Below are 16,699 nucleotides of genomic sequence, written 5' to 3'. Positions count from 1 at the left end.
AAAAAAAGAAAACTGTTACAACCCTAACCCTACTTGCAACGTTGCCACTTTGAAGGCCATGGCTATTGGTTAATAAAGGCGGCCGTGGTAGAAAATCAGGGATTAGGGAATCATTCGGATGGCCATGGAAATGGAACACGGAATCGACCGACAGCGACGCACTCGACAGTTAGGAATCGAGGAAAGGAATCAGTATTAGTTTTTGTTTTTGGTTATGTATTTTGCAGAGTCCAGTCCATAATATAATCTAAAATCTAGGGCCTAGGCCTATGTGAAAAGTGTTTATTGTTTACAAATACAGAAACCAACTTAACTATTGTTTATATATCAAATTAATTGAATTTAACTGTTATCCAACCATCTATCAACATGTCTGACTCAGGTTAGTTCCTACGGATTGCCACATTTAGGCTAGGCTAGATTTTAGGCCTTGGCAAACAATGAAGTCAAATTTTGGGTAGGCCTACAGTTTCTTGCCTGGGCTGGGTACAGTTTCTTAACTGGGCTACGCTAATATTGATTGAAACTATCGAATTGAAAATATTGATTATTAATCGACTTTTTAAAATATATCTTTTATAAAATTAAACTATCATAACCTAGGCTAACCTAACCATCCAAACTTGCTGATGGTGAAAAAATCGCATTAAGGTTTACTAATTGAATCAATAGTTTCAATCAATATTAGCGTAGCCCAGTTAAGAAACTGCATCCGCCTGGGGTACCCTATAACTGGCTGCACTTTACTTGACGTCCTACACTCATTCGAATGAAAATATCGATCGATATATCGATTAATCGATTGCTTCATTCGATATATCGTTTGGTTAGTTAGGTAAGGTTAACCTAATCTAACTAACCAAACGATATATCGAATGAAAATATCGAATCAAAAAAACAATCGAATGAGTGTAGGACGTCAAGTAAAGTGCAGCCCTATAACTTAATTGATTGAAAATCTCGATTCGATTAGGCCTATACTGTCTTTTGTCTATTTGTTAATTATAATACTCAGTTATCATGTAAGTTTTAAGTTAGGCCTAACTTGCCACTAATGTATTTATTGAAAAATTTGTGTTTACCCTTTGCGTAATTAACCCTTTACGGACGGGTGACGGATATATCTCCCTAAATAAGAAGGTTACAATACCTGCAGACTGCCTTTAGTGGTCCTTAAATATCCAACAGGATTACGCGTTTCGGTATTTGTTATACCATCGTCAGATACATATACAAACTTGAAGTTTTTTGACTCATGATGTCACGTCACAGTTTTAAAAACACAGTTACAAAACATTTAAACACGAAAAACTATTTACAGTAGGCCTACTAATTAAAAACGAGAGACAAAAGTGAAGCAATGCATGCATTTTCAATGTCGAGTCTCAACTGGAGGTTATCTTGTCCTAGTAGTTGTACTTTGTACCCCCGGCTTCCTTTATCATTTCTTTCTGTCTCTGTCTAATCCTATTAATGTTTCAAATAATATATTAGACTGGAAAAAGCTTTTATCATTTAATAAATCATTAGGGCGAATTTTTGTTGCTTTATATATTTCATAATTTTCCAAAGTTGTCATAGTTCGTCCTTTCCTACAGACCCCTTTCTTATTTTGATTTGCATGAAGTGGCCTAGAAAAACAACTAGAACATGAAAAATATCTTCCTAAGTCTTTGGTGACAAAGGACGGGTGGCGGATATATCCGCTTAGGCTATGGTTTTTGAAGTTCCGGACGGGAAGCGGATAATGTTTATCCGCCTTCTCTTCAGACAGACTGGCAGGTGCTTGAGCAGTAACCAGATGTTTCACGGTATCAAGGTGCCACTTTCCTGGGCTGCACTTTACGTCCTACACTCATTTAAATGAACTCAACCCAATGAAAATATCAATTATTTGATGGTTTCATTCGATATACCTATCATTAGGTTGGTTAACCTTACCTAACTAACCAAACGATATAGCCTACTATCGAATTAAACAATTGAATTCTAATTGATATATCGATCAATATTTTCTTTCAAAAGAGTGTAGGATGTAAAGTAAAGTGCAGCCCTTTCCTGCTCTCTCCATGGCTGCGCTCTCTTTGTGTACGTTATGTTACTAAATTTAATTTTTGTAGGCTAAACAATTTTAATCAACTCACTAGAGATACTTATATGTACAAGTCAACTATTGCGTACGATAAATAACTACAAATTTCATCCCTGATGTCCTCTATAACTACTCTCTTACCATGCTTAATCAACCATATAGCCTATCACTGGGTGGCCGACTAAAAAATGTTGAATGTAACTTCAAAGCCTTGTTAATCTTTATACTTTACTTTATACTTTTCATTGAAATGGCGACCATACAAAGTAGGTATTTTAAGCCAATCAATTAATCATGAATTGAGATGAGTGTAGGATGAGTGGCGCGATCTTGTAGTCTTGTTAGTGACTAAGGCCGACATGTTCCTTAGACATAGCTGTTAATCAATAGCCCATACGTGACAGCTAATGGCAACTAAGGGACCTACAGTTTATAGTGGAATCCGAACCACATTATTGCCTTGGTATTAACGAATTGGCCTAATTATCAGGATAGTACTGCGGAAAGTCATAGTAGGCCTACTCACTAGTGCGGACGTTAATCCACAGGGAGTTTCATATATTTTAATTTTTAATAAATTAACAACAATTGAGATTTTAGTTAGCCACCTACTAGTAAATTTTATGAATTTTACAACTGACCTTTCAAGATATTTTTCAGCTAATGTCCTTGTTATTTTAAATCATTAGATTAACTTAATATAAACATATAAATATGTTACAGATCATGAGGACATAAATGAATCTTCCAAGAAACATCAACGCAAAAAGAGTAAATACGCAGATGACAGACAGAAAAAGCGAAAAAGATCAAGAAGTTACGACAGGGATGGTTTTGAAAAACTTACCAAAGAGAAGAAGAAGCATAAGAGTGACACTGAAATTGAAACTGATGAAGAGAGAGAATATAAGAAAAAAGATAAAGACAGAAAGAAATATTCCAGCACATCTGACAAAAAAAGCAGAGAAAAGAATCGAAAAAGTAGCCCAATAGAAGATGAATATAGAAAAGAAAATAAACATAGTAAAAATGAGTCTAAAAACAAAGAACGGAGAAGTGAGAAAATTGATACACATAAGTTTAAAGATAAAGTTGAAGATAAACCTACCAGAGAAAGAAAAGATCTAGGTGAGGAAATTCAAGCAAAAAAATCAAAAAGTAGTTCTAAATATGAGGGGTTTGATGAGAAAAGACTTAAGAAAGGAAGTTCTAGAATTAAAGAAGGTGAAGATTTAGACCCAACTTATAAGAAAGTTGATTCAAAATCCAAAGAAAACTATGACGAAAAACGCAAGAAAAGCAGGTCTCGATATGATAAATCTGAGGATGCTATTGATAAATCTCAAAGTCATAGGTATGATGTGATCGAAGAGGAGAATTACAATGAAAGGGACGAAGATGAAGACAAGTACCAAAGTAGTAATGATATTCCTCAGAGATATTGGTCTAGTCATAGACCAACCAGGGAAAATAGTACTACTTATTGGAGCAAGAGTAACGATCGTATCAAGAAGTCTAATGCTAATGTTGAAGTCGGTCCTCGCTACTACAGTGCAGGCGATCAGCTGAGGAGAGAAAGACGAGACAGAGGTGAAAAACAAGTTGATGAAGATAAGCGCACCGATGAGAAAGAGAAAAACACACCAGGAGAAAATGTAGATGAAAAGAAAGCTGCGCCTACACGGAACAAAAATCTTGACCTTTTAACTTCGCGTACGGGAGGAGCTTACATACCTCCGGCGAGACTGAAAATGATGCAAGAGAGTATTACTGACAAGGGAAGGTGAGAGTTTACTTTAGCTTAATAACTGTATTTTTTTCATTTCATGTAGTTTTTTCTAATCCAAACAAGTGAGCCTAATATCATCTTAAAAGTAAATGTCTCTTTGAATAAAAGACAAATTAAATATTTAACAATTTAGGATCAAATCAAGATGGGTTTTGAGGTAAGAAACCTTGATAGTGTGGTGTCATGGAGTTAAACTATAATGGTTGAGCCTTTTGTTGTCAACGGTATACTACGCTTTTCCAACTATTTCATTGCTTTTATAATTTCTATCGGAATCCCATCACAAGCTTTATATTTTAGGCTATTTATGCTTAGGTACAGATAATTTTAATATTGTATTAGTTTGAACACTGTACCGTATAATTTACATGTACTCTATTCTTATAAACACTCTAAACCCATGCACATGCAACATTATATTATTCTGTCTTTAAAGTCCATGATTGCAAAGGCTAGTTAATTTAGGTTCAAATGGATGGACATTTCCTATTGTTAAGTGTAAGTTACAAGAGTCCTCCGCTTTCAATTGACTTTACATCTTAATTAGGCCATCTAATCTTACTTAACTAATATGTTAAGCTTTCACTTTTTTTAGCGCTGCATATCAACGTCTTGCTTGGGAAGCTTTGAAGAAATCTATTCAAGGACACGTAAACAAAGTGAACGTCGGCAACATTATAGGAGTGTTGAAAGCTGTACAGAAAGAGAATATAGTCAGAGGCAAAGGACTTTTGTGTCGAGCGCTCATCCAAGCGCAAGCTGCTTCTCCTACGTTCACCAATGTGTATGCAGCCATGGTGGCTGCGTTGAACGCTAGGGTAAGCTTAGGCTATTTCTTGACGCAAGACTTTTCAAACAAATGTTTTGTTAGGAGGCTAACCGTAAACTTACAAGTGAAGTGACTTAGCTTTACTTAAAGTAGTGTCTTTGTTCAAACTACTTGCCTTTCATCAGTTTGTACAATCATTGTTGAGAATCATTGTTTGTGTAGCCTGATAATTCAGTTTTTCGTTTTTTCACGAATAGTCATGTGTGCTGCAATACAGTGCATCCCACAAAATACCTTTGATGGGTATGAAAACAAAAGTTTATGTAAACAACAATTTACAGGGCATTAGGTAAACAAATATTGCTGGTGGGAAGATATTGAACAACTCACAACTTTAAGCGGTTCAGCGGTTTTTGTTTGGAATTACCTTAGTGCACTGTGCATAACATTTCTCATCAAACATTATACTGTTTCGGAAATACTTGCAAGTATCCTATAGGCAGTAAAATATTCTAAAGTAAACCAAAAAGGACAATGTGGTAATTTACAATCATATAAACATAAACGTTATCTCGGGATTTGTCTAGTCAAAGTTGAAGTGTTGACCTTCTATCCTAAAGATTCAGGTTCAAATATTCCCGATCACCGATGACAGTTCGCCATGTGGTAAATGTCATCACCCTAATTCGGAGACCAACTTTCACAAAAATTAAAATAACTAGGCCAATATTTTGACTATGTTTGAACGCCAATTTATGTAAATTAGGAAATCTATTTTACATGAACTAGCTGTTAGTTGTATTTGCCTATTGGATGGTGTAGTGAGATTATATTACAGAGATAAGCTTGGAAGTCCTCCTCTAGAAAGCTTCGGAAATTCCTCTGCTGTTATTATTATTGATATTTGATTTTTACACAAATCGACTTATTAAGCTATTCTTTGGACACAGTTTCAATTTCGACACTCAATTATGTTTTATATTTTTGATTGACAGTTTCCAAAGATCGGAGAGCTCTTGTTGAAGAGATTGGTTGTTCAGTTCAGACGAGGATTTAAACGAAATGATAAAACCATTTGCATCACTGCTGCTACATTCATTGCACATTTGGTCAATCAAGAAGTGGTTAGTATTTTATTTTATTAGAAGTTTTTTTTTAACACACAATAATAATAAAGGTTAAAATTCTTTGAACTATGTATTGGGTTTTTTGACATTTCTGTCTAATTAATTTAGACAATCCCTGTGTTGTTATCTACTATCTAAAATGCTGCATTAAAGTATTAACTAATTGTATTAATATGTTTTATTACAGTTTTTTGTTAAATTACATAAGTTGGTGAGTCGGTGGCTCAGTTGGTAGCGTCACGGACTTTGGGCCCAAGGCAGAAGTGTCGTGGGTTCGGATCCTGGTCACTGCCACAAACTTTTATCAGTACAGTTCACCTTTGTACTGTACCGGCTCACCCCTTGCTTTGCTGGATACGTTCCACGCACAGATCTGTAGTCTATGTGGACGGGCAAATGCAAGGTTAAAAGAGGCCGCCAACCTCTTAAAAAAAAAAAAAGTTTGAGAGGCTTTATTAGCCACCATCTTGAAACTAGGGAAGTAACAACTCAACCTTTAGCAGTATTGAATGCTCCTTTGTTCCATTCTAAATTTGGAGCATCAACTGTACTCTGAATTAACTTTGAACATTTTAATCTGAAGGTGAAAAATAATACATTTTATATTACATAGACAACTGGGGTATGTGAGTATTAACAAATTTCTAAAAGAGTTTACATCATTAGGCCTACAGTTAGTAGCCATTAACCAAGAGAGGGAAAAAATAAGCAGCCTGCTTTACATCTAGTACAAGTACTAGATGTAATATATTGGTAATGTATTGTTCACAGTCATTACGATTTGGGTTAGGTTAACATAAAGTATTTCTACTGTATACTAAATATACTATTACAATCCTAATGTAGGTTTTTAATATTTTCTTGACCTAAGATATTCATTCATACACCTCAAAGAATGTACAGGGTGTTTACACACACTTTGAATAGGTCTAAGTAGGCTATATTAGTTTGTCAACTTATTTTACACCTCTACCATATGTAAATATAGGCCTATAACCTTTCTGCTAATAATCCAATTTTTTTTAGGCCCATGAAATCTTGGCGTTAGAAATTTTAACGCTGTTGATTGAAACACCCACCGACGATTCCGTGGAGGTTGCAATAGCCTTTCTGAAGGAGTGTGGTATGAAGTTGACTGAAGTATCCAATAAAGGCATTATGGGTATATTTGATATGCTCCGAAGGATTCTACACGAGGGGACATTGGAGAAAAGAGTAAGTGTCAATCATACTCCACTTTGATTTTTGGGAAATTTCTTGATGTATTTGCCAAAGGAAAATAACTTTGTGTTGTTTTGTATAATAGATATATTCATACACTGACCATGAATTTTAGTATTAAGAGGCGGTCGGATAGAGCCCCGTATCCCATATTTTGCAGGCGTCACGAGCAACAACACAGTCCTCCCAAAACAGACTTTTGTAATAGTACCACCCTTGGCCACCAGTTTCGTGGCTGTCGCATAACGGGATCTGAGATGGTTGACAACCCTGTGTTACCTAGAAACTTGAAAGCATCAACTCGACTACCCTCAGCCTGTGTCCTAGCCCTTGTCTATTGTCCCACCGCATGTTTCACTTTCACTGGTTTGCTACCTTCGCTCACCCACCCTTTGCGTCTCAGCGATTACGTGCCGGAGCAGGTCTCAGTTCGTCACCGCACAATATGCTCATTTTCCACACAAAAAATGTTTTGGAGATACAAATAGCACTTTCAGTAAGACATTTTGATTTATACACTTATCAAAATACATGATAATGTATTCAATTATAAATAATATACTAGTGCTACTGGGCTAAATAATGTAACTACTTGGCCTATCCCATACATTTTATCGAATTTCCCTGTAATGAGGTAGCTATTACCATAAGTGGCATGGTAAGACCTACGCCCGGAACCGATTTACTTTTTCATTTTGATGTCCCCAGAGGCCAAAAACACCATTCGTTCAAATTTGTATATATATGTGTGTCCGTGAACACGATAACTTGAGTAATTTTTGTCCGATTTTGATGAAATTTTGTTTGAAGGTGTGAGGCGGGATAAACTTGAATGAGTTCGCGAACCAGCATGATCGGACCATGGGAACGGGGTTTTATCGGGTAAAAATTGTTTTTTCTAAATTTTTGACCCTCTAACTAAACACAAAATTTCCCAATTTCTCGTGTTGAACGTTAAAAAAATGTATAATACATTAAAATAGCATAAATAAAACCTTTAAAGTATATGCTCAAACCTATATAAAAAACTACAAATATTGTCCCTAATTAAACTACATTAAAATACCTATGAAAAATACTGAACATGGTTTACAAAAGACTGAATATACGAATGCTTCGCAATATAATGTCACCTGATCGTCTTAGTCCATATTTTATATCTAATGATAGAAGGAATTTCTTTTAGATCTATGAGGCATAGCCCTAACGTAGGCCTGTAATTGAAATTCACCTTTCACACTGGTTTAAAATAGTTACATACTACATCAACCTCACTACTGCACACTTTATTCAGGTTGAAATTTTCATTTACAAAGGTGCTCTTGTCTTTTCCACGAAACACTGAGAATTAAGGACATTAATGCGTTATCAACAGACATACTCACAAAAATACAGACTTGAATTAGGGGATATTTATTTAAAAGTTGTTATAGTGTCATCAAGTTTTATGATAATCGTATTTAGGCCTAATCCTAATCAAACTGTAAAATTGGTGTACATCCGTTGGCAAATATATAAATAAGTAAATAAATACACAGTCCACAAAACATTGATACGTTGACAACGTAACGCTTTAAAAATTCATTATGGTTTGTCCAAAAAATCTTTCACTTGATGTGGTATCTTGGTATCAGTATCGAAGTAAAATTAAAATTCATGATGTAGCCCCTGAACTGTTTAATTAGACTAATATGAGGTACGCACCTTTACGTACGTCAACAGTTCAATTGTAGTAAGTAGAACTCACAACATGTTTCACCTATTCAAACAGTATCGAAGTTATTAATCTACCTTGGTTTTGGATTTTTTTTTCGAAAATCAAAGTTATTTCCCATTAATAGCATTATTTGTAAGCAGCTTTTAATGTTAACATATTAATGACAGTTTGAAGAAAAAACCCTTATCCAAACAAAGGGTTCTTATTTGAAAGATTACGTAATCTCTAAACGATGATCGGTATATTCCCAGCACTGAGCACTATACAACACTGATTCACGGCCTTTTCCCCGGTTATCAAAACTCAAGAACAATCGTTGTACTTGCGATTAATTAAACCGGCTAAGTAAGGCACAACGTTTTTAATCCCACTTGGTTTGGATGTGCTTACAAAACTTGATCGGAAATGGTTGCGGTATTTGTAAACAGTATTTAATGTAAACATATCATATGTGACAGCTAGAAGTCAGAACTAATCCAAATAGCTGATCGTTATTTCATAAAATTTAATAGTAAACATTGGAAGAAAATTTGACAAAAATCGAACAAAATTGGGTTTTTGATGGTTTGTTATTTTGTTTTCAAAGAAGCGGGGCCATGTTTTTATAGCCAAAGAAACTCACTAATCCAGTAAATACAGAAAATGATTTGAACCTTGATCAAAATCTAGTTTTCTAGGAGTAGGCCGCGTAAAATGACATTTTGGTGTCACTGACAGAATGAAAGAATGGACAGACAGACAGAAATTGAGATAAGACTCGTTTCGGCTTTCTTAGGCTATGAAACCTAATGTAACCAGAAACTGCATGATTCTAAGCAATGTAGGCCTACAGACAAAACTGTATTTTATTTATATAGATATATGGAACGATTTAAATAAAAAAAATATAAAAAATAAAAACAGTAGGTCCTATGTGTCGTATTTTTACGTTTCAAAGCCATTTGAAGTTGCAATCTTGCTCTTGATGTTTTTTTCTAGATTTTGCCTTATCCTGTGCCTCTAATATATAAAAAGGATTTCGGATGGGCACTTGGGGTTTTATCTTAGCTCGAATATTATAGACCTAAAACGGGACATCGCAATTCCAAGATAATCCGTGAGTCAGAAGCCGGCTTGGCTACGACGCAGTGCTGGTCCGGAGGGTGGATTTGGTTCCTGGAAAACCTTAATCGTATATACCACGTATGTCAGAAAATGCTTTTGTTCCACTGGACCTTGTTTTCTTACTGACAAATAGTTTGTATCAAATCGTGTAAATTGCAGCAGCTATCTTTATACAGCTAAGTCCTTAATCAACGTACTAAGTATGACCAAAAGAGACGTTTATTCTAACGGAACTTGTTTTATATTGATGAATGGTTTGTATCAAACCGGGTGTTGTAAAACTACTTTTATCTCTGATGACAGTAATATTTTAATACATACCTACGGTAAATACACAGTCCGAAAATATTAGATTCTTAGATTCCTGTGAATTCAATATCATCATTTCCTTGGCATTATAATACATCAGGGATGTAACAACATAACGTTATTTATTTATTTAAACAGATCTGTGGCCAGTTTAAATGCATTTTATTTGGCGCGGTTTGAAAACGTGCTCTGTAGTCCACAATCGACTGTGCTGCCATCGGCCGGGACATCGTCGAACTAGTACTCAGTCGGCAAGCAAGGCTTTTTTGCAAGCGTTTACAAAAAAATACAAAACTTAATGTTAACCATCGAAAAATAAATATCTGTCACACTCAATACACTAATGAATATATGCTCTTCAATATGGCGTTTGAACCAGAATTATTCATAGTGCCAGTCATTTTATATTTTAGCAGAAAGTATTGCAATTCCTTATGGGAAATGTAAGAAATGATTTATTTTATATCCGGCTTATAATTAAACATTATGATTTTTATATTGTACAGTCTTAATCCTACATACATTTACAATGTTTTGAGTGTGGGAAATATTTTTTGGAACACGGATAGACCAGAAAACGAGGAATTATTATATGCGCTCCATGTTAAAGTGACGGCCAGTGTCGGCAGCCGAGAATCTCTGTCCGACCGCCTCTTAATACCTGCTCTTTTATACAGAAAGTTCATGATTTTAAGAAACAATGATTGCAAGTTTGACTATTTAATAGTCTTGTCTTGAAGCTTGTCCCTGAAGACAAAGTACAAAAGAAATCAAAAACTCAATTGCTTTAAAAACTATAAATTAAAAAAAAATAATAATCCCACAGTTTAAAAAAATTAAATAAAGACCTTGTCTATGCACGTATAAATTATCAATTCAGTAAACTCTTATTAATCCGGACTAACTGGGGATTCAAGTCCTCGTTAAATTAAATACAATTAGTATCCGCACAATCGTTTAGCTAAGGCTACATTGTATTGTTTTGGTTACAAAATATTTAACACTGTTGACTGTTCTTAAACTTTATTGCCATTCAACCAACTAGCTATTGCTTTATTTTTGTCTGTTGCACTAGGTGAGGTATTTTCAAATTCAGTTTTAATAAAACAGTTTGTAAACAACTTCTTAAGGTAGGGTATTCATTTGTTAATTTTATACACATGTCAATTGATCAGTGTTTCATTTGCAGGTGCAATACATGATTGAAGTCATGTTTCAAATAAGGAAGGAGGACTTTAAAGCTCATCCATCCCTGGTAAAGGAGTTGGATCTGGTTGACCAAGATGATAAGATTACTCATTTGATCAGTCTAGAGGATAATCACGACCCTGAAGACATTTTGAGTAAGTTTTGGGGTACTCTAAAATTGTTTTGTCATTCTACTCGACATTTAACCCTGTGAAGGATTTCTATGTAATTTCTGTAATTTGCTTTAGACAAATATAGCGTAGTAGGAACTGGAGTATTTAAAAAATCAGGTTTGTTTATAGGGGTGAATTCTTGGTAAATTGTACCTCTGATTAGATGTTTTGCAACTTTTTATGCACACTTACTGCTCACTTGTATCTTAGAATATTAATACTACTAGACATTCCATCCCCATATTAAGATGTCACCAGTTTTTAATCAAAATAGATGTAGTTGATGTGAGCCACGGAAAGATTGTGCTGATCCAACTTATTTCTTATGAATACAAGGACTTTTTTTTACCAAATTAGTCTTTTGAATTAATTCTCAACCCAAACTGATACAGAGCTAAGATACTATAATTATAATGTAATGTATAATTTTTCACTGTAAATAATTCTGATGCAATGTTTACAGATGTATTTAAGCTTGATCCCGACTACGAGGCTAATGAGGCCAAATATAAGTCACTCGTAGGAGAGGATGATGACAGCGATGATGAGGATGATGGTTCCGGCTCTGGCAGCGGCGACAGCGATGATGGTGAGTAACTGAATCAGAGGAAAATTATGGTTTATTACATGTAACATGTTTCGACATGGTTAAAAAAGACTAAAATTGAAATATGAATTGTGTTTGTCTAGTAACCTTGATTTACATTGAAAGATCATGTTGAGTTAGTTGTTTCCGATGTTGATTGAACGGTTGCACAATTGAATGTATATTTTTTTTGTAATGTACAGTGTTACCCAGTTTAAAGAATTCTTTTTAGTTTAAGTCATACCTTTTTTTACCAGTTGCCTTTTTCTCTTTATGTTCTTGTCTTGATGCATATTTGGCCACAAATTTGGCATCTTCAGAGAACAGAAAAATTCCAAATAACCACAAACTATTAGACCGTAATTCAGGTTAAAAAACCAAAACAATAAAAATTAAAATTCAAAACAATTGAAAATCGAGATAGACAACGGAAACCGTCCCCTGTGGTCAAATGGCCATTGCTGCAATGATAAACTTCAGAAATCAATTGTTGATTATTTAAATAAATATATTCCATAAATTTTAAGATGAAAGTAACTAAAGAATGCCTAGTATGTAAGAACTAGTTGTAGATCTCATGGCGATATGTAAAACAATAATATTGGTCTTTTGTTTCCCATTGAAATTGATCACCAATTACCATGTTTTATAGGGCTATCCAATTTTTATTTTTACATCTTTGTGCATTCTAATTTTAATGTTGAAACTGCATTCTCATAGATTCAGAAGAGGAAGGCGAAGAACAAGGAGAGAAGAAGGACATTATTGTGGACAAGACAGAGACGAATCTTGTGGCACTGCGGAAGACCATTTACTTGACCATACAGTCCAGTTTGGACTTTGAGGAGTGCGCTCACAAGCTGCTGAGGATGGAACTGAAGCCAGGACAGGAGATTGAGATGGCTCACATGTTTTTGGACTGTTGTGCGGAACAACGAACGTACGAGAAGTTCTTCGGTCTTCTGGCACAGGTCTACCATATTGTAGTTTAAATCATACTAGTAGTTTAATCATTCTACCACATTGTAATTTTTGTATGCTTGATTCAACGTTGCACACAAAAGTGTTGTATGATCCCTTATTCTCAGTTGTCATTTGATAGGTAATATAAGATTTAATGTCAAGAATAGGAGCGATGAAACGAGTAATCAAAATGATACTTTGTTACTTACATTTAAGAGGAAAAACCTGTCACAAACCCTTGAATAGTAACTCCACAAACAGTTTTTTAGATTCATTGATATTCATCAGCTAAATACCCTAAATTAAAACCGCTAGTAATAGCAATACAGTACACCTTTTAACCGGACATCGATTTAACCGCACTACACTCGGCAGAAGTGACACCTCTTCACCTCTTTAACCAAAAAAATTGTATCAGCAAATCGGCCTAACCGGACTAGATCTGCAAGAAGTGAGTGGTAGATTTGATTTGTGTGGGAAAGATTTGAGACCGATCGCGTGTCTATAACTACTACTTTAAATAATAATCATCATTGGTTTATACACATTAGATTTATCCTAATTTCATCAATTTTTTAGGGTGTCAGTTTAACCGGAAAACCTGTTATCTGGACTTGCCTCAGTCCCGAAACCCGAGGAAGTATACTGTAGTTGAGGTAGAAAATAAGCATTAAAATAAATATTTTCATAGCAAATTGAATTAAGAATGTTTTTAATCAATTTAATTAATTAAGTTTTTACTTATTCCTGTTGAATTAAACAAGAGTAAGAAGTAGATGATATAACAAGATTTGTTGAAACATTTTAAAAGTGTTAAAATTATCCTAATCCTTACATGATGTTACAGAGGTTCTGCCAGATAAACCGGTCGTACGTCCCTCCGTTTGAGGAGACGTTCAGAGACAGTTACACCACGATACATCGCATGTCCAACGACAAACTGCGCAACATTGCCAAGCTGTTTGCCCACTTGCTGCACACAGACGCCATCTCATGGGATGTTCTGTCCATCATACGACTCAACGAGGAAGACACAACAAGCTCCAGCCGAATCTTCATCAAGATCCTGTTCCAGGAACTTTCCGAGTACTTGGGGTTAACAAAACTCAATGTACGAGTGAAAGATCCGTAAGTTTATATTTTAAAAGTATTTCATAACATCCAATTATTTCTGATGTGTACGTGTTTCTTAAAAATGTGCAGTTGTTCGTTTACACATGTGATCCAATAAAAAATCAAACTGCTGATGTTGATCACAATCAAGCATTTGTTTCTCTTTGACTGTGCTGTAAACCGCTTTAACAGTACAATGTGATTGGAATAACAATTTGAATTTTTTGCATGTGATTAAAAACCATGTTTGAAAAGGAGTCTTATAGCTGATGTTAAGGCTCTCCGCCTCAAATCTGTAATAATGAATGCAGTTGACCATCATGAGGCTGTAATCAAGAATAACTGGTGTAATTTACACAAAACAATAATTACTCTACTCATCCAGTCGAAGACGAGTAGATTGTCTCATAACGTCCCAAGTGCAAAGAACTGTTGTGGCTAAATCAAATTAACCGTGGAATTTGACGTCTGCGAGATTATTTCAGAAGACATGTTAATTAAGCACCTAAAAAATGTTTTGTATCATGAGACCAGTAAGTTATTTTCATGGTTACTTTACAAAATGAAATCTTGCTTTCATATTCTTCTAATAAGTAGGCTAGTTATAACAATCTTTTCTTTGTCCGGAAAAAAGACTGTATTGAAAAGATTTAAAAAGTGACATCACTATAATTTATAATGTTTCCAGGGCTTTGCAGCCGGCACTAGAGGGCTTATTTCCCAGGGACAATCCCAAGAACACTAGATTCGCAATTAACTTTTTCACTTCAATTGGACTTGGAGGAATAACGTGAGTGATAATGTTTAAGCATAATGTTACCGTACAGATGTTGGATGTGATATTTTTGAAGTATATCTGTCATTTGCTATTTATTAATGGATTGAAAAAATAAAATCATAACATTTTAATAACTATTGACAAATTGATATGAAATATTGTGAACAAAAAGCAGTAAAACACAGGTAGACCTTACTATACTTGTGTGATGGATGGATGGTTTCTGATGAAGTGAATTTTGTAGGGAAACCACTAAAAAATAAAAAAGTTACTATTTTTAACCTAAATTTAGCTAATTTATTGTATTAGTAAATAATTATTTAAAAGATTTAATCACAGATATGATATTCATTAAACTTTATTTATATTATTACTTTTAAAATAGGTCTATTATTGCGTGAATAAAACTGGTATGTGAAAACATCGTTCGCATTACAAGCATCGTTCATTTGCATTGAACGGCCTCAAAGTATTGAATAAATTAATTTCACATATTTCTTTCCCTATAAAGAATATGTGTTCTTACCAGGAAAAACTGTTGAACGAAGATACTGCTATTTAAAAAGAATAAATAATCTATATATTGAGTTGAATTTGGATTTTATTTGAATTTTCAGTTTATTTTCTTTAGGCTTAATTGTTTTATGTTAAAATATCAAATTATCACATTAATCCCACTTCTATTGAAAATCTCTTTGATTCAAGGGATGAACTTCGAGAACACCTCAAAAACATGCCAAAGGAAACTGTAGTCGTCCCACAGCTTGTGGAAGGTCTCTCCAGTTCTGATTCATCTTCATCAGATTCCTCTGATTCATCGTCTGATTCTTCTTCTTCAGATTCATCTTCAGGTATAGACTTTAGGGGTTGCTTACATCTATGTTCATAATATGTTGAATTTGAATTTATAGGTTGTTCTAAAGTAAGGAAATATCTTAACAATTGGTTAAATTTATGGTACATTTTTGTATGCCTTGATGTTGTTTAAATGAATTGAGAAAATTGCTACATGAAGTTTTCATTGGCACAGCCACTGCATTGAATGATGGTGACGTTACCAAAATCTTTGTTATGAAATGTTTCTCTTGATTGGTTCAGAAACAGTATAAAAGTTCAGTTAAATAACGTTTATTACTCAGTAGTTTTATCTCAGCTTTTCCTCTTAAATTTCTATTTTAACAAAGAAACTTTTCTTTCTATAGATTCAACAAGTTCAGATTCTGAAGAGGAATCAAGAAAAAAGAAAAAGAAAGGAAAAACAGTAAGCAAAAAGAAAAAGGAGCCACCTCCAAAAAAATCAGAAAAACTAAAAAAGGAGAGTAAGAAGGCCAGCTCAGTTTCAAAGAGAAGAAGAGAAAGGTCTTAAGAGTTACCAGGATGGAAGAATCTGTAACTAATGTATATATATAATTTATATTTTTAATCAACCTTGTAATGATATTTTAACTAGAACATAATATTGTATGATCATCTCATTTTATGTTGAATGAAGCAATTTATTTTGTAAATTTGGCATTATATTGTATATGATATTAAAATTTTCTATGTAGATGAGATTTGTATTAACTGTTGTCCCTGAAAATATATTTATAAATTTCAAAATACAGAACTAAATAGGAAATAATATGTCTAGACACTTAGACTTTTGTGTCTGTCCATGCACCTAAATGTTGGTATGTATTGGTTTTGGTACATCGATGTATTTTTGTGTTTTCTAAGTTACAAACTTCCAAAAAACATGGCTACAATGGATGTGTGTCTTTACATACA

General features: G+C 34.3%; 1 protein-coding gene across 1 annotated transcript; it reads left to right on the top strand.

Moving 5' to 3' along the window:
- The first annotated feature begins 232 nt into the window (after nucleotides 1–232).
- On the top strand, nucleotides 233–16,485 carry LOC129001077 (pre-mRNA-splicing factor CWC22 homolog). The gene is made up of 12 exons (XM_054428244.1): nucleotides 233–382; nucleotides 2,816–3,875; nucleotides 4,477–4,699; nucleotides 5,646–5,774; nucleotides 6,804–6,992; nucleotides 11,318–11,471; nucleotides 11,953–12,078; nucleotides 12,796–13,046; nucleotides 13,886–14,166; nucleotides 14,840–14,941; nucleotides 15,635–15,780; nucleotides 16,132–16,485. Exons 1-12 carry the CDS (start codon nucleotides 370–372, stop codon nucleotides 16,293–16,295), a joined length of 2,838 nt encoding a protein of 945 aa, XP_054284219.1. The 5' UTR covers nucleotides 233–369; the 3' UTR covers nucleotides 16,296–16,485.
- The last annotated feature ends 214 nt before the right edge of the window (nucleotides 16,486–16,699 follow it).

Source organism: Macrosteles quadrilineatus, unplaced genomic scaffold (genome assembly GCF_028750875.1).
Source record: "Macrosteles quadrilineatus isolate MER2022 unplaced genomic scaffold, UCM_ALF_1.0 Scaffold_8__2_contigs__length_117827958, whole genome shotgun sequence".
NCBI lineage: Eukaryota > Metazoa > Arthropoda > Insecta > Hemiptera > Cicadellidae > Macrosteles > Macrosteles quadrilineatus.
Note: the sequence above shows the minus strand (reverse complement) of the source record. Positions and strands in the feature narration are given on the sequence as shown.